Source organism: Ovis canadensis, chromosome 3, assembly GCF_042477335.2.
Source record: "Ovis canadensis isolate MfBH-ARS-UI-01 breed Bighorn chromosome 3, ARS-UI_OviCan_v2, whole genome shotgun sequence".
Classification (NCBI taxonomy): domain Eukaryota; kingdom Metazoa; phylum Chordata; class Mammalia; order Artiodactyla; family Bovidae; genus Ovis; species Ovis canadensis.
The window spans coordinates 168,577,836-168,596,877 of NC_091247.1; the positions used below are offsets into that span (position 1 = coordinate 168,577,836).

The 19,042-nt window shown below is 36.7% G+C and overlaps 1 protein-coding gene across 1 annotated transcript; it reads left to right on the forward strand.

Annotated features, from left to right (window-relative positions):
* The first annotated feature begins 952 nt into the window (after positions 1–952).
* Positions 953–18,850, forward strand: PRIM1 (DNA primase subunit 1). Its single transcript, XM_069584952.1, has 13 exons — positions 953–1,163; positions 1,915–2,072; positions 5,487–5,593; positions 5,665–5,738; positions 7,072–7,208; positions 7,555–7,613; positions 8,729–8,838; positions 9,345–9,436; positions 9,606–9,747; positions 11,876–11,945; positions 12,354–12,439; positions 16,098–16,196; positions 17,642–18,850. Exons 1-13 carry the CDS (start codon positions 1,061–1,063, stop codon positions 17,659–17,661), a joined length of 1,257 nt encoding a protein of 418 aa, XP_069441053.1. The 5' UTR covers positions 953–1,060; the 3' UTR covers positions 17,662–18,850.
* The last annotated feature ends 192 nt before the right edge of the window (positions 18,851–19,042 follow it).

Consider the following 19,042-nt stretch of genomic DNA (forward strand, 5'->3'; position numbering starts at 1 on the left):
CCAGTAGTCATGTATGGATGTGAGAGTTGGACCATAAAGAAGGCTGAGCACCAAAGAATTGATGCTTTTGAACTGTGGTGTTGGGAGAAGAGTCTTCAGAATCCCTTGGACTGCAAGGAGATCAAACCAGTCAACCCTAAAGGAAATCAACCCTGAATTCATTGGAAGGACTGATGCTGAAGCTGAAGCTCCAATACTTGGGCCACCTGATGGCAAGAGCTGACTCATTGGAAAAGACCCTGATGTTGGGAAAGATTGAAGGCAGGAGAAGGGGACGACAGAGGATGACATGGCTGGATGGCATCATCGACTAAATGGACATGAGCTTGAGCAAGCTCTGGGAGATGGTGAAGGACAGGGAAGCTTGGCAGTGCTGCAATCCATTGGGTCGCAAAGAGTCCGACACGACTGAGAGACTGAACAACAACCATATGCTTCTGGGCTCATCTTTCCGTAGTAAATCATCCAGAAATGGGCGTGGTCTTCTTCGTCCCACCTGTGCAGGGAAACTAGCAAAGAAGTAAATGGGCAGGGACCACAGGAGCACCTACCTCAACCAGAAAGTGAACGGGAAAGTCGCTCAGTCGAGTCCGACTCTTTAAGACCCCATAGACTATAGCCTGCCAGACGCCTCTGTCCATGGAATTCTCCAGGCCAGAAAACCAGAGTGGGTAGTCAATTACCTTCTCCAGGGCATCTTCCCAACCCAGGTATGGAAACCAGGTCTCCCTCATTGCAGGTGTATTCTTTACAGTCTGAACCACCAGGGAAGTCCAAGAATAATGGAGTGGGTAGCCTATCCCTTCTCCAGCGGATCTTCCCGACCCAGGAATCGAACCTGCGGTCTCCCCTTGCAGGCGGATTCTTTATCAGCTAAGCGACCATAGAAGCTCAGTCGGTCAGAAGCGGCCTCGCCCAGGCCAGCCTCCAAATAGGAACTACAATTCCCAGCGGCCCCTGCGGAGGGCGCCATGATGCGCCTGCGCAGTGGCGCAGGCTCGCCCTGTGTGGTTCCCGCCAATTCTTGCGGTAGTCCTCTCAGGGTTGAATTCTGCGTTCCATGGAGGCGTTTGATCCTGCCGAGCTGCCCGAGCTGCTTAAGCTTTATTACCGAAGGCTCTTTCCCTACGGCCAATACTATCGCTGGCTCAACTATGGCGGAGGTGATGGAGGCAGGGGAGAGGGTTGGTAGTGTGTCTGCAAAGGCGTGTGAGGAGGTTTGGGGAGGGTACCCTGGAATGACAATATGAAGTGCCTCCTGTGCGCTAGGCGTTGGGCTGGGCGCCTTCGTCCCTTATCTCCAGCCCTCTCCGTCACCTCTGAGGGGTAAATGGGCCGAGAGAGGATGTAATGACCAGCCTACGCCGCACACGGAAAGGTATAGCCGCTACCACTACCACTACGTGTTAGTGTGTGCTAAGTCGCTCAGTCATGTCGACTTTTTGCGACCCTGTAAACTAGCTCACCAGTTCCTCAGTCCATGAGATTTTTCCGGCTCAAATGGTCGAACTCACTTTCCGTTTGGTGTTTACCTGCAACCGCGGGGCGGGAGGGGAGTGGAGGTGGGGGAGGGGTAGGTACAGCGCTCATAGCATGAAGCTGCGAAGTCGTGATCTGCTCAGGGACCGGGGGGCATCTTCTAAAAGAGGAGAGGTACTTAACTCTTCCCTCTTGAATTTATTAGTGCCCACCAAGGAAAGAGGGGTGGTATTACATATTGAAAATATTTCTGCATCTTTATCTTCATCTTTGTAAACCCTTTCAAATTAGGAACTAGCTCTTGTCTTTTTTTTTTTTAACATGTAGCATAGTGTTGAGCACAGAGGACTCACTAAAAATATCTTCTCATTGGTTAATGTTTTAATGCTCTGAGCTGGATAAAGTACCAAATTAAGGTGTACATTTATTTTGCAGTGGTAAAGAATTACTTTCAGCATCGTGAATTTTCATTCACATTGAAAGATGATATTTACATTCGCTACCAATCCTTCAACAACCAAAGTGATCTGGAAAAGGAGATGCAGAAAATGAATCCATACAAGATTGATATTGGCGCAGTATATTCCCACAGAGTAAGAAATCGTTTTTTTATGTAGTTTGTTGTTTTTTAAACCAAGAAAGAGTTGGTGCCCCTAGCATTTTGAGATAAATTTGTAGTGTGTGTTTTATTTGAAGAGCCACACTTTAACCATTTTTGTAAGGAAGTTGTAAAGGTAAAAAAAAAATTTTTTTTAATGTCCTTTGATACTTTACTGACTGGAAATCATTTAGAAATGGATTGGCTATATTCACTCTAGGACAAAAAAACTTTAAGCCAGTATCTGGCTAAAAGACTAAATGAGGGACTTTCCTGGTGGTACAGTGGATGCAGGGGACACAGGTTCGATCCTTGGTCCAGAAAGATCCCACGTGCCATGGAGCAACTAAGCATGTGTGCCACAACTAATGAGCCTGTGCTCTAGATCCTGAGAGCTTAAACCGAAGCCCAGGTGCCCTAGAGCCCATGCACCTCAACAGGAGAAACCACTCCAATGAGAACCCCGTGTATCGAAACTAGAGAAAGCCCATGTAGCAATGAAGAGCCAGCACAATCAAATAGATTAAAAAACATTTTTTAAAGACGAAATGAAGAAGTCAGCATGGTTGAACACAGGACATTGGAGAGAATCATTCTTGATTCCTCTCTCACACCTATATCTGTTTCGATAGGTAATCTCTTTAACTCTACCATAATAATATCTACTAACCACTGCTACTAGTGCTACTATCATCATCATCACCTCTTATCTGAATTATTGTAAAAACTTCCTAACACTTTGCTCCTGTAGACTCTAGACTGTATTCTCAACACGGCAGCCAAAAGGAACCTTTTAAAACAAGTAAGATCATCATGATTCATCTGCTCAAAACCATTCTCCAGTGGCTTCTCATTTTACGCAGAGTAAAAACCACTCTCTCCCTCACTCACTCCATTCCTGTCACACTGACCTGTGCTCAATCAATTTCCACTGCCTAGAACCCATTTCCCGAAGTATCTTTTTGGTTCATTTTTCTCACCTTCAAGTCCTTACTCAAAGAGGCCTGCAGCCTGCCCTTCCTCCTACCCTCTCCCCTCACTGATGCATTCTAAGTGCCTAGAATACTGCCAGGCAGAGAGAGTACATCATAAGTATCTGTTGAATGAACCAACATAATTGCCCAAAATTGCCCTTCTTCCTCTCCTTAAAAATACACACAGGTAGGAAAAAGATACACATAGAATAACAGCTTTTGTATGGAGCTTTTTTTTCATGTTGTATAACTTGTTTTTCATATCATTCTTCATTATTCTTTTTTAAAAAAGAGAACTTAGATAATTTGGCCTAGGTTACACAATTTCTAAATGAGGGAGATAGGACTTGAATCCAGGTTTTCGGACTCTAAATCCCAAACAAAAGGGAGAGGAGGTAAGAAAAGGCAGGCAGGGAAAACACTTTGGAGCAGGTTTCTCCTCTTTTAGGGACAGAGATTAAAACTGAAGTCTCTGTAGAAGAGCCAAGGTGTCACTCTTATCTAACTCCTCCCTAGCACAGAAGGGGGAAAAGGTGTCATTTAAATTGGGCCCAGACAGGCATCTATACATCATCTTTGTGTGTTTTTATTGGCTATATATGCACGTAGTTTACAAAATCAACTACTATTAATTAGGCTCTTTTTTTTTTTTTTTTGGTTTCTTACTTTTGCCTCTATTTTCTGTTCCCAAGAGGCAACCTCTTTTTTTTTTTTTTTTTTTTTCCGGCTGTGCTGGGTCTTAACTAAGGCACAAGGAACCTTCCGTCTTCATTGCAGCATATGGAATCTTTAGTTGTGGCATGTAGGATCTAGTTCCCTGACCAGGGATTGAATCCCAGGGCCCCTTGTATTGGAAGTGCAGAGTCTTAGCCACTGTACCACCAGGGAAGTCTCTCTTCCTATTTTTATTTTCATTTTCTCTGCTTTCTGAGGAATTTCCTCAGAGGTTTTCATTTCTGCTATTATGTTTTCATTTCCAAGAACATTTTTTTTCTAACATATCCTGTACTCTTTTCATTGATATATCTGGTCTTGCTGAAGATATCAGTGACAGTTTTTTACATTTTCTTCTGTTACACAGGCTGTTTTATCTACAGTTACATTTTTTTTTCTGTTTTTCCACTTTTATCAGAGGTTTTCCTTATATATCTGTTAATTTCTTGCTTGTTGCTTATATTTAAGAATAGAGTACCAAAGAGCTGATTGGAAGCTCTGGCTGAGATCTGGGCCATTTTATTGTGGGAAGCTCTGGTGTCAGTTTCTCTAGGTCTTTGCTTGAATGAAAACTCCAGTTGATCACTGATCTGTTCCTAGAGCCTAATAACAATGCCTGACACACATGGTCAGTCTTCAGAGAGGAATTTTCCTGTCTCCTGCCTGGGGTGGCAGTGGAAAGGTACAGAGGAGAGAACTAGGTCTCAACATTCCACAAGTAAATGTCTAATTAATCCCCTGAATATCTGTACAGTTCAACCTTTTTTCAGCTGTGCCTACTCTCCCCTTCTCAGTCCAGGGACCCTCTGTTTTATGCTCTCCAGGTAATGATTCAGGTGTCTTTGCCAGGGAAATGGAAGCACAGTCAGCTAGCTCCACACAGTAGGTTTAGCACTAACTGCTTCGTAAATAGATTTATAATCAGTCCTCCTGTTTTTAATCTCAGCTCCAGAGATACCTGTTGTCACCTTTTCCTAAGACTTGGAGATTCTGAGATGTAAACTGGGTTTCTTCTTGTTCTTCTTTACTGAGAGCTGAAGATTCAGCTTTTTGAATCTCCTTATAAAAATTGTGGTGGTGTTGTCTCCTCTCTGGTTCTCTTTTTAAAAAGACTTATACCTATCTTTAAAAAGAAAAAATTATTTTTGTGCAGGTTTAGAGGAAGCCAAATAAGTATTTGCATTCAGTCTACCTTCTTTACCAGATAGTCCATAGCCTCAAAGGAAATTCCTTAGAGCTTGAGCCAGACTGACTTGGGAGATCTTTTTGAATTATTGAAAAATTTTAAACACATTTTTGTTACTTATATGACCAATAACAACTAAAGGTCCTTAAAATATCTTGCAGTAGGCTACTAATTATTTGTATGGACCTTGCCTGATCAGAAACCTAAAAATGCTTTATTATGATTTCTACTGATCAACAAATGTTTATTATACAATGTCTTATGTCAATTATATCTCAATAGGATTATCAGAAAACATACTTATGGTAAAACATTTATCAAACCTTGTTTTTAGTAGATGGAAGTTACACTGGCATCACTTCTGGCTGTATAGGATCAAATCAGTGAGCTTCTTTTCTATGTCAGTCACTGACAGACTTGGCATTATATGGTTTCTTTCCTTCTCTTTGGCCCCTTTTTCTTTATAGGTAGGAAATAAGCATATCTGACAGTGTGGCAGCTCTTACAGAAACTGATTGATATTTTGTCCCTTTAGCCCAATCAACACAATACAGTGAAGCTGGGAGCTTTCCAGGCTCAGGAAAAAGAACTGGTGTTTGACATTGACATGACAGACTATGACGATGTGAGGAGATGTTGCAGGTGAGTTCCGCATGCTTTGCTAGTAGGGTGGGTGATATCACTGACAGTGAGTAATGATCATTCTGCCCCAGTTCTGCAGACGTATGTTCCAAGTGCTGGACCCTCATGACGATGGCCATACATATCATCGACCGAGCACTGAAAGGCAAGTATTAGCAGTATCTAAATGGGGTCACGTGCAAGAATCTTTTTCTTCTGAATATTAATCTGTCTATACCATTTTATAATCAAGTCTCATAAATTTCTGACATGTTTCTTTGAAATATATGATGGGAAAATAAAAGATTAAAGTTGTAGTTAAAACTTTGATAAACCTATTGATCAAATCATGTAATTTTTTTCCCAGTTCAGTCATGTGTTGAGCAATTCTTGCATGCCAGTTACTGTCCTAAGTGAGGAACTATGAAAGATAACAGTTCTTACCTCAAGTAAGTTATGCAGTCTAAGGAGAAAACAAGAAAATTAAGGATTACATATGTGTTAATATGCACAGGGTGCTATGGGGATATAGAACAGCAGGAGTGCATACAGGAATGGGAAGATATTAGATCAGAAAAGGCTTCCTGGAAGAGGTGATGGTAAGGATGAGAATGATAATGACTAACTTATATAAGAGGCTTATTATGTACCAGGCACTATTTCAAACACTTTAAATGTGTTACCTCTTTTAATATTCTTAGCCAGGGTCTTTAGAGAGAAATGGCAGTTGGTCAGGGAGAGAAATGGAAATACTGGGGCATGAAGAAATTCTTAGCAGAGTGACCAGGATAAGTAAAGAACTGAAAGCAAGAGCTCAGGGAGCATGGGACACTACAAATAATGTACAGTTGACTCTTGAACAACATGGGTTTGAACAGCGCAATTCTACTTATACAGATTTTTTTCAGTAGTAAATACTGCAATACTATATGCTTCATAGTTGGTTAAATCTGCAGATGTGGAACCACAAATATAGAGGAACTGCTGATGCAGAGGAACTTGTCCTTTTATATATATATATGTGTGTGTGTGTGTGTATACATACACATACATATTTGTTGGCCGCACTGGGTCTTCATCACTAGACATGGGCTTTCTCTAGTTGACAAGGAGGGCTATTCTTCGTTATAGTGTGCAGGTTTTTCTTATTGCAGAGTATAGGCTCAGTAGTTGTGGCACACAGGCTTAGCTGCCCCACGACATGTGGAATTTTCCCTGACCAAGGATCAAACTTGTGTCCCCTGCATTGGCAGGCAGATTCTTAACCACTGGGCCACCCAGGAAGTTCAAGGAACTGTTTCTATGGAGGGCCAACCATAAGTTTTATGTGGATTTTCTAGTGGGAGGGTCGGCATCCCACTTTGTTCAAGGGTCAACTGCAGTATAGTTAAGATGAGTACATGTGGATAAGAGGTAAAAAAAAAATCAAGCTAGAGAAATATGCAAGAACCAGAAATTTACAAATTTATTTTAAAACTGATGATTTCTTCCCTCCTCAGAGGACTTTGGATTTAAACATCGTCTCTGGGTATATTCTGGAAGGAGAGGTGTTCATTGTTGGGTCTGTGATGAATCAGTTAGAAAACTGTCCTCTGCAGTACGTTCTGGGATAGTTGAATATTTGAGTCTGGTAAAGGTAAGGTCTTCTTAATGATAGTTTACATTTCTTCATTAGCTAGACATCACCCAGCCTTGTATGTTTAGTAACAAAAGCAAACTATCTTTTAAGCATTCATATTTCAGAGTAAATGATTTTATCAGTAGATCAGTTAAAATCATAGTAGTTACATTTTTAAGATATCTCATATTTTGCTGTATGTGGCAAAAGGAAGTTTAGTTTACTTTTCTGGTCCAAGTATGTCAAGTAAAGTTAACCAAGATTTATACTTTGACAGAATTTAATCAATATCTTTAGAATACATTAGAGAAAATTTTGATTCTTACATGAAGTTTTGTTTTGTTTTTGATGGTTTGTTTTTCAGGGTGGTCAAGATGTTAAAAAGAAAGTTCACCTAAGTGAAAAAATTCACCCTTTTGTCAGGTCTGTTGGGGAAGACTCCATGAAGTTTAAGTTGTGTCTGATTTACCTGCATGTGCTTTTAGAATTACTGTATCAATTTTCTGCACCAGGGTAGCATTTTACAACAATAATAGCCAGAATTAATTAATTGTCTGTTTTGTACATTCCAGTATTCTTGATAGGTGTTTCACAAATGTTCTTACTGGTCTTCACAACAACCGCATTAGATACATGATGGTTATCTCTCATCTATAAGTGGAGAGATTGTATAATTTGTTTGGCTTTATGCAAGTAATTATTAAAATCAGCATATATGTCCTTGTCTGCTTGATCCCAAAGACCATACCCTTTCCATTTAATTCACTACTTCTCTAGGATAATGGAAAGAGCATTGCATTAGAAGTAAGAATCCCTATTCTGCCACTTTAATATGACCTTGATAAAATATTAGAGACTCTGTTTCTTATCAGTATGGGGAGAACAGTGTCTACTCCATCTATCTCAGAGTTGTGGCAGAGATTAAATGAAACAGTAGAAGGGCCCTGGCAGTCCAGTGGTTAAGACTCTCTGCCTCTACTGCAGGGGTCATGGGTTCAGTCCCTGACTGGGGAACTAAGATCCTGCATGCTGCATGCTGTGCAGCCAAAAAAACAATAATAATGAAATAAAAACTAGTAACCTAACGTACAAATATATATACATAAAACAGTAGATGCAAAGTCTATTTTCAAACTGCAAAGCACTTTGTAAGTGTTGAGATGCTAAAGCAAGCAATTCAGAATAGAAACTGTTGATTGTATCCCACATCCTACTACTGATGTATTATTACATTGTCCTGACTTGGTTGCTTTCTGCCCTTGTTACATGTCTGTGATGCTATGAACCTTCTAAATTGTGGGATTTAAGAAGTAAACATTTCTTGAATATCTAGTCTAAGCCAAGTACTTTGCTAGGTTCTTTCCCCTTAGAGTGTTTCATTTAACTCTCATAACCCTGTGAAGAGGTATAATTCCCATTTTATCTAGTTAAGTTCTAGAAATTCAGTGAAAATAAGTACTAGCCTCCCTAGTGAACAAAAGCCGTGTGCCATATATGTCACTAATAGTGTTGGGACTTTGTTATTATTATTCCTACAGAAAATCTATAAACATAATTAAAAAATACTTTGAACAATATGCCTTAGTTGATCAAGATATTCTTGAGAATAAAGAAAGCTGGGATAAAATTTTAGCCCTTGTTCCTGAAAATATCCTTTCCCAAGTCCATTTCTATGTGAGCTACTTGTACTGACCTGTGATATTATAAATTTGTTCTACCTGCATGTTCTCATGTACTTATATAGTTTTAATCTTTTTTACACAAAACATCTCCTGTATTTCTGCATTTTTTTTTAAAATCTCTAGTCTGGAATACAATAAGAAGCGAGGCTGTTTTGTAAATAAATTTCCTCATTTTGGAAGCTGATCCTCCTAAAATTAGTGACTACTTAACGGATACAAAATGATCATCAAAATATATACAGATCACGAACCAGTTTTACCTTAAACCTTAAAGCTATTTTGGCATTCTTTCTGTCGTACCTAATACAATTTAACAGGGGAATTTTTCTAAGGTTTTGTGTTTAATATGTGTATTTTAGAAAATAATAATTACTTTCTATGTAGTCTTTAGATATCCTTGTGGTAATACACATTGAAAATAAGTTGTTCATTGATGTACCCTAAATGAGTATGTTCCTTAATGATCCATCACCAATGCGTGATGAACTTCAACAAGGCTTCCAAAGGCATAGCAATTCACTTCAGCGTTGGGAGAATTTGAAGAACACCATCAACAAATATCAGGTATATTCCATTGAAATCTGTATTACAAATACAATAATGCAATTCTTAATTAAATTATCATTTTTTCACTTACTAAGTTAAAGATGGTTGAAGATCATTTTTTCACCACCTTAAAGAAATCTTCAAAAGTTCCTACTGATCCTCATGCTGGACTTACATCTGTTTTTAGAAAAACAACAAAAACGACAAATGTGGACCCTGGCTTGAGTGGGAGATCATGCTCCAGTATTGTTTTCCACGACTGGATATCAATGTTAGCAAAGGAATCAATCATTTACTGAAGAGCCCTTTTAGTGTTCATCCTAAAACAGGTACTATTTTTTAAAAAATTAAGAACAAAAGAAAAATCAAAGTTATTTTTTGTTATAGAAAGCATGTCACTGAGTGTGAATGTCTGAAATAGTAAAGCTTGAAGAATTGTTCTGTCAGCTAGTATCTGAATTAACTTATTTTTCCATTGTCAGTTAGTAGGTATTCAATGAGTTTCCACTATGTAAATAATTTTCAGTTGGGTTTCTAAGGTTCAGCGTTAGAAGTAGAGTTGGAGAGGAACTTAAAAATCATAGAACAGCAGCACATATTGTTCAGATGAGAAAACAGTGGCTCGAGAGGTTAAAGTGATTTGTCCACAGTCTTAAAACAAATTTTGGGGAATTCCCTGGTGTGATCCAGGGAGGTTAGGACTTGGCACTTTCACTAATGGGGACCAGGTTCTATTGCCATTCGGGGAACTAAGATCCCACAAGCCTCGTAGTGTGGCCAAAAATAAAAAAATTATGTCAGAACTGATAACAGAGTTCAGTTCTTAAGACTCAAAGTTCCATGCTTTTTAGAAATAGAATCACAGATGTAGAGGACAGACTTCTGGTTACCAAGGTGGAGGCAGGGGGTGGCATGAATTGGGAGATTGGGATTGACATATATACTCTACTATGTAAATAAATAATGGGAACCGACTGTATAGCTCAGGAACCTGTACCAGTTATCTGTGGTAACTTAAATGAGAAGGAACTCTTAAAGAGGGGAGCGGTATATGTAATGTATGCATAGAACTAGTTCCTTTTGCTGTACAGCAGAAATTAACAACACTGTAAGGCAACTATACTCCATTCCATGCTCTTTCCACTATGCTGCCTCCCTCAGGTCTTTTTCAATAGATTTAGCTTTCTTCTTTCACTCTTCTGGATAAGATTTGATGGACTAAAACTGACTTTACAATAAGTATGATAGTAGATACAGTGGCATAAACTTTGCTCCATCCAACTAGAGGACACAATTAGAAGTATCTAGTTATCCTTTTTAGTGTCAACAATTCAACTCTGCCACTTGCCGTGGGAAGTTAAGCAAATGACCCTTGGTTTTAACATCTGTACAGTAGATACCTCAGTGGTTTATGGTGAAGATCTAAAAGGTTAAATACTTAGAAAAGTGTCTGTCACATATTCAGTACTCCCACATTGCCTAGTTTTCTTTAATAGTCTACAATGACTCTGTAGTATATACATTTATATAGCCCCTTTTCAAATCTGCCAGTTATGTGTTTTTAGTTTATTTTGGTAACAAGCTTAATGTTTCTTAATGTTTCTCTTAATATTCTAAAGCTTCAGTGAGTATTCCCCTTATTTAATATTCAAGATTTGAGTAACTAATTACATTCACTCTTAAGTATACATTTTTATTATATCTTTTTCCCATTAAATGGCTATAGTCTTTTCACTCTGCCTTCTACCCGTAACTCTCAATTTCCTTAATTATTTTGTTAGTCACCTGCCATTCTTTAAATTCATTATCTCATTTTTCAGATATGAATTTTATCCTCATGTCCCAGATGTGGATTTTGTAAAAGGGTAATATGTCATTTATATTATTTCCAAAGATGCTCAACACATAGGTGTCTGTTTTGATTTCAGCAAATTAAAGTAATGAAGTAAACTACTTCCATCTATTTTGTGTTCCATCTTCAGGACTCACTAAATTTGAGATTGTTCCGTACGTACATATTGGAGGATATAGGGAAGAGAAAAACAGAAATCAAAATGGATATAAGAGCAACTAGGTAATAGCTCAACAGTCTTTCACATCTATTTTTTGGTGTTTTTAGAGAAATAAAAGGCACTAATATGAAAGTACTTTTTTTTAAGACCCAATTTTATTGTGTTTATGTATTTTTTGAAACTTTTTGGCCACATGGCATGTGGGATCTTAGTTCCCTAGGCAGGAAGAGAATCATACCCCCTGCATCGGAAGTGTGGAGTCTTAACCATTGGACCTCCAGGGAAGTCCCGAAAGTACTTTTATATTTCTAAATAAATATTCTTAACAGATTAGTGTAACCCTCTTTCTAAGCCTTAAAGTTTTAGCCAAAAATAACTCATAGGACACAGCCTATAATTATTTGTATTGTACAATATTCAGCTTATAATTTTTTGTTTTTCACAGGTCGCATTTCTGTGCCTATTGACTTACAGAAAGTGGATCAGTTTGATCCATTTACTGTTCCAACCATAAGGTATGTTCCAGATCACTGATCACTCCTTTTTTGTTTGTGACTGTTGTAAATGTGAAGTAAATTGGATTAGATCCCTTCTGGAGAGGCAGCTTCTCTGAGGCTGTATGATGGTGCCCTTCCAGAAGAGCATTTCCTCGTGAGTTCTACAGAACACAAATTTTTCAGCTACTATTATGCAAAAAAAAAAGTTCAAATAAGTTTGAGAAGTGTTGACTTAAGCAAAATTTCCTAGTCTTTAATATGCTAACATGCATGGAAAACTCCAGAAAGAGAGTATGATGTTTAGAATATCCCAAATTCATTTGGCCACATTTTTTTCACAGAAAATCTTGTGAGATTCATGTGCTTTCATACACTGGGTAATATTGACCAAGAATCAACTTTTAAATTATCTTCTATTATTTGTAGTTCCATTTGCCATGAGTTGGATGTTATTTCTACTAAAGAAGAAAAAGAGAATGGAGCTGAATCTGATATTAAACACAGAACCAGAGGTAGGTTAGTATATTGAAGTCTCACTTTAACATAATCTTTTTATATTGACGTCTTTCTGTGACTCAGTAATTAATTTGCCTTGGATTCAGACCAGAATGGATCATTGTTTATCCTGAAACCAGCTCAGTAGCAAATAATATGATCACAATGTTTCTCTCCTTCATCAGTTGCCCAAATGGTGCTGTTGAATCCAATGTGAGTCTACAGATATTTACAAAATAACATTTAATGCCAGGATCTATACTGAAAGATTAAATTGTCAATTGATTTTGACAGTTGTTTGAATCTCACAGTCTTAGATTCAATAACTATCTACTTAACAACTACCATGTATGCAGTATTTCGTTCTCTACTTATTTTTGTATCCAGATGAGTATTATGTTAAATATATGTCTAAACTGTAACTGAATTGTATATCCAATAATTTGAAAGAGATGGGAATATAAAACGGCCTGTTCAGTTCAGTTCAGTCGCTCAGTCGTGTCCGACTCTTTGCGACCCCATGAATTGCAGCACGCCAGGCCTCCCTGTTCATCACCATCTCCCTGAGTTAGTGAAAGTCAAATCTTATACCAATACCCAAGAGACACTATAGCAATAGTTAACACTACTTTCTATGATGAAAATGTCATGCACTGTCCAAATGGTAATCACTAGCCTTTATACATGACTTTTGAGAACTTGAAATGTGAGAAACTGAATTTTTAGCTTCATTTAATTTAAATAGCCTCATGTGACTCGTGACTACTGTAATGGGCAGAACAGATCTCTGATTGATCTTTTTAGTCAAATGTTGCTACCTTGCTTTCAGAATCCAAGCTCAAATGTCACTTCATATATTTCAGCTCTAACATAAACAAGGTACATTCCTCCATCAATATTTATAGAATGATTACAAGCATTCTGTTTAAAATAATGGACAAAAGTCTCTAACAAATAAACTGGAAAATAATAAACTGGAAAAAAAAAGAACTCAGGGAAAATAAACAATGCAAGGAACAGAGGAAACCTTTTTTTAAAAAAACTGATCTCCTCAGAGATTAAGAGAAGACAGTGTATCCATGAAGCAAGACCAGAATGCTATGGGGAAAAAAACATTCAGAATAAGAAAGAGGTCTTAGAAATCAAAAACATAATCGTTAGAATAAAACTTTCACTGGAAGGGCTGGAAAAGAAAAGAGGAGACTTCCTAGAAAGTAGTGAAAAAAAAAAAAAAGACAAGTTAGTTATGTTTTTTAAGGAGGAAAAAGATAAAATTAAAGACTGATTCAGGAGGTCTAATATCTGACAGAAAAAGAACAAATAAAATAGGGAGGGAAAAAATTGCCAAAATTATATATGAAAACATCCCAGAAATGAGCCCTTTGTTAAAAGGGCTCAGCATAATGAGAATGATATGCCTACACCAAGGCACATCGTTTTGAAATTTAACAGAATTAAGAGAAGATCTTAAGAGCTTTCAGACCCCTTCCTACAGTCCCTCCCCACAAAAAAGCCATGGACCTAGGAAGAATGGCCTTAAATTTCTAAGTAAAAATGGAAGTATTCATTTTTAGAAGTAAGTGCTAGAAAAGAAAAAAGTAGTTGCCATTCAAGAAGATGGAAAGGTTAGCAGGGAGCTGCTATTTTTTTCCACAAAAACCTGTTAATACTATTTTACTTTTTTTTTTTTTAGCAAATTACTTTTAACACAACTTTTTAAATTTAATAATAAAAGAATAATAAATTTAATAGTATCTCTTTGTGGACATCTTTTTACTTTATTCAGAGGTTTTAAGAAAGCAAGTTTTGGCTCCCTATAAGGAGAAGCTTTATAATAAATATCTGTTCGGAAATAAACTGCTCTTTCCAGTATTCATACAGGCTATTAGCCGTGAGTAAGTCAGGGATGCTTTAGATGAGGTGGGAGGCTGGCATAGGTGATATATATAAGTTCTTATTATTTCTTTAATTTCTATGATTCTAAACTTTTGTCCATTTTCATATTAGTACCATTTGTTCCTTCCTTTCTGCTTCCCAAATACTGGTATGTTCTCTACCTTCCTCACTGACTATCTAATTAAATCTTTTTTCTAAGACCCAGTTCATAGCTACCTCAGTCAACTGTGATTGGTCAGTTCTTTGGACACAAAATTATCCGTATGCCTGTTTGGCCTTTAATTATATGTTGTCTTCTGTTACTACATAGAGGAGTTGTTTTTCCAGTTCTTTTGAAAGCTTCTTGAAGGAATTCCCTGATGGTCCAGTGGTTAGGATTCCATACCTCCACTGCAAGGAGCCCAGGTTCCATCCCTGGTCAGGGAACTAAGATCCTGCAAGCCTCACAGAGTGGCCCAAATAAATAAATAAATATTTTAAAACATAAAAATTTCTTGAGATGAAGTAGTATGTATGGATTATACTTTTTTATAATTTAGCATAGTACTCAATATATAATTATGGCATGTGGGATCTTAGTTCCCTGACCAGGGATGGAACCCTACCTTGCAGTGGAAGCATGGGGTCTTAACCACTGGACCACCAGAGAAGTCCCTGGTTCCTTTTCTTTTCTTTTTTTTCCTTTAAATTCTTTTTAGTAAACTATTATGAGTATTCTTAATTCCATGCAGATAAAATCCAAATCTCATCTTGATCTTAATTAGATTTTTTCCCTTCCTTTGGGTATTAATTATTGATTGTATAATTAAATGGATGATTATGATTCTGTATTCAAAGTTTTATGTACATTTTTAAGACTTTATAAATCAAAGAATACCTGTACTTAATGCATGTGACTATAAACTTCTGATTGTTTCTAGAAGGTATGGCCCCCACTTCACATGTTCAGTGTTTTGATCTGTTGGTAAAACTATTTATTATTGAAGCCACAATTTCCAAAGAAAGGAGTGTTTGGTGGGACTTAATACATAGCAGTAGATGATGCTGGTCTAATACCAGAAAGCCTGACTACTAGAGTAGTTATATATATATGGTTTGGATGTTTTAGAGCAGCACTGTCTATAATATATTAGCCATATGTGGCTATTAGGCATTTGAAATGTGGCTAGTATAACTAAAGAACAGGGTTTTGTTTTGTTTTCTTAATTTTAATTAATTTAAGCTTAAAAACTGATAACTGATTCAATTATTGGAAAACTTTTAAGCATGTTAGAAAAATTAGTTCTATGAGCTTGCTTTTTTACCTACATATACTATAATTTAAATCTAGATCAAGTATTTCCAATGATATGATAATATAGTATCTGTTAATAAATTAAGTTATACTTTAAGTACAAAATACTAGATTTGAAAGACTTAATATGAAAGAATGTAAAATATTTCAATCTTTAATGGCAACCCACTCCAGTATTCTTGCCTGGAAAATCCCATGGATGGAGGAGCCTGGTAGGCTACAGTCCACGGGGTCGCAAAAGTCGGACACAACTGAGCAACTTCACTCACTTTTTATCATATGTTGAAATATTTTAGATATAATGGGTTAAATAAAATATACTATTAAAATTAATTTCACCTTTTTAATGTGGCTACTAGAGTGTTTTAAATTATACATTTTGGACAGTACCATTCTATAGAATTTTTACAAGAGACTAAAAGTTATACATTATGTTATTCTTGCTGCCAAAATGCTAATTATAACTCATGGTCTTCATAATTTAGATTATAAGAAGACCAGTCTAGCTCCTTTTGTAAAAATTTTTGAGCAGTTTCTTGAAAACCTGGATAAATCCCGAAAAGGAGAACTTCTCAAGAAGAGTGGTAAGATTCTACACCTTTCCCTTATAGCTATTTTGATCTTAGTATGGGCAGTTTAAAACATCTAACAAGTGAACAATTTTAAGAGCTCTAATCTTTGCCCTCTCAAGAAAAGTTACTAGTTTATCTTACTATCTTTAGTGTTTTGAAAACTGAGGTCCCTTAATTCAATTCAGCACATACTCATATAACACTTTCTATATGTCAGGTTCTATGAGAAAAATAAAAATGAATTATACAAGGATGAATTCCACACCATGGCTCCCTGCCCTTAGGGAGTACTAACTGATACCAAAAAAAGTATAAAATGCTAAAAAAGCGATAGAGGTCTCGTCTGACTGAGAGAACCTAGGAAGATTTTATATGAAAAGAATGAAAAAAAAAAGAAAAGAATGGCATTTAACTCTACTCAGTGAACTACTGTATGAATTCTAGTCCCCAGTGCCATTATATCATGCCTTGAGGTATGAGTAGGAATTCCACAGAGATTTGATGAGATAAAGATACAAGAGTGGAGAAAGGAGACAGGTTGTTCATTCTCAAAGGAACAGCAGAAACAAAGGCATAGAGCAGGAAAACATCAAGTCACTCTAGAGGCCATCAAGTAGCATAGCTTATTTGGAAAAAGATGCATCAGGAAGTGATGCGATAGAAATTCAGAGAAGCCACAGTGTAGATTGCCTTTAATTTCAGACTTGGGAATTTGAGTTTAATTCACATGAACAGGGAAGCAATTAAAGGTTTTTGAGGAAGGGAGTGTCATGATTTGTAGTTGTATCTAAAAAGATAAATCTAGCAGTATCTGGGGAGAAACAGGGAATAGAATGAGCTGTTAGTATTAGGACAACAGAGCTGGAGATCTCCAAAAAGTGCAAATACTAGAGCCATCCTTGAACTTGGTAATGATTTTTGGGGGAAGCTGAAAGATCTAAGTATAAGTGTCACAGAAGCCAAGCAAGAGGAAAGTTTCAATGAGCTTATCAAGTTCTTTGACTAGGAGACACCCAAGCATATGTGTAAAGCAAAAGGAAAAAAATCAGTAGTGAGTATTATTCAAGAGATTGATGAATACCATAGAAAATTGGCAATGTTATAGAAATGCAAGCCCCTTTTCCACTTCATTTTTTAATAAAACGTGTGATGATTAAATAGCAGTGCCTAAGATAATGCTCTACTCATAGCAGACACTCAAATACGTGCTTGTTGAATGAACAGTGATGACTCTGAACTTGGAAAGCCTCATTGAAGCTGCCATTCCAATGGGGCATATTAAGTCCTTTGTATTCTCGTTCTGTACTAACTCAGCCTATAATGTGGGCTTCAGCAAATGTGAAAGCAAATCTTTATGCATGATGTGAATTTAATGGAAACATTAAGCAAATCAGAATGTGAAATAAATGAGCTTTGTTTTCCTTTACTATCCTTGATAAAAGTATATCCTATTTTAGATTTACAAAAAGACTTCTGAAGACAACAGCTCCTATATGAATATGGATTATCGTCTACCATCAACCAAGAATCAAATACTTCAAGAGCCATTTAATAAATGTAGCAGAACTGTGTATGTGTCTTAATGCTCAAAGCTAAATTTCCTTTTCTTGATAAATAATTATGTTGAAAAGATTCAGGAAACCACCAAAGGAGAATGTTCAGATTCCTGAAAGGAGCAATAATGGGAGGATATAAGTGAATGCAGATTAATCTGTAAAATTTAATATTATAATTCTAAGATTACTTATACAGGTACTAACTTCTAGTAGTTGCCATATATAGAAGTGAGTAGTAATATGACCAAGACTTTAATGTCAGCTCACCAGATTCAACCTCCATATTTCTAGGTGTATGAGGGTTTTGTTCTTAAGTTCTTAATTAACACTTAAGTTAATTATACCTGGAGTGTATATTCAGTAACTTCCTCATTTTGTTCACTGATATTTTTATTGGTCAGGCCACACCCCACTCCCTGTCTTTTAAAAAATCATTTTAAAATGGGCATCTAAACCTACTATAACTTTACTTCAAAAGATATGACTTAATACTGTTACAATATTAGAGCCTAGTATTTTTTACAAGTGTTGGTAATTGTAGCTCCTAACTTCTTCCCTCAGAGAATAATTTTCTAAGCAATTTAGAAAAACCACTTCACCAGCATAAAACTTTTGGTACTTGTCGAAACACTTGGACTTTGTATATCTCCAGACACTTAAATTTAATTTTAAAGGTTTCATTTCTTCCATATTTGATTTCATATGATAGATTCTGAAATGTCAGATTACTTTTGCCTGATTTTATAGCCAGACTAAAGTCATTCTGGTTTACATTGTCTTTTGAGAAACATTAAGAAGCAGGCTTTCAGGCTGGTGCTTTCCGTGGGGTATGAAAATTTTCCTTTCTTTGCATTACCTATAACATTGTTTTCACCATAGCCACAGTCTTTTTTTTCTTTTTTCTTTTGACTTATATAAAACAGATTGTGTAATACAGTCAACACACTGAAATGCTTTGCATTTCTTTCCCTTTTCTAATTTTTTAAGAAAAAATTAAAGACTATTGGTGTAAAATTCCTCTGTTGAACTTCTGTTTGCTATATATTGTTAAGTCTTTTTGGAAAACAGTGACTGGTCAATTAAAACTCCTGAATAAAGAATTACTAAAGACTCGTTAGTCCATCTTAAGTACTTAGAATGAGAGGAGAAAGACTGGGATTACCCGTTCAATAAAAGATGTTTTAGCATTAAAGCATTTTAATGCTTTAATATTAGAGCCCTTGATAAAAACTGGTATAACCGCCCATAAAATACAGAATATATTGTGCTTGTATATAACAATGTCTGGTTCTTGAAAATAGC

Bases quoted from the DNA above. Each gene is read 5' to 3' on its own strand.
- PRIM1 (XM_069584952.1), top strand. From the start codon at position 1,061: ATGGAGGCGTTTGATCCTGCCGAGCTGCCCGAGCTGCTTAAGCTTTAT. The intron at 8,839-9,344 runs ATATCCTTTCCC...ATGATCCATCAC, and splicing joins TTTAGCCCTTGTTCCTGAAA to CAATGCGTGATGAACTTCAA. The intron at 11,946-12,353 runs GTATGTTCCAGA...TATTATTTGTAG, and splicing joins TTTACTGTTCCAACCATAAG to TTCCATTTGCCATGAGTTGG.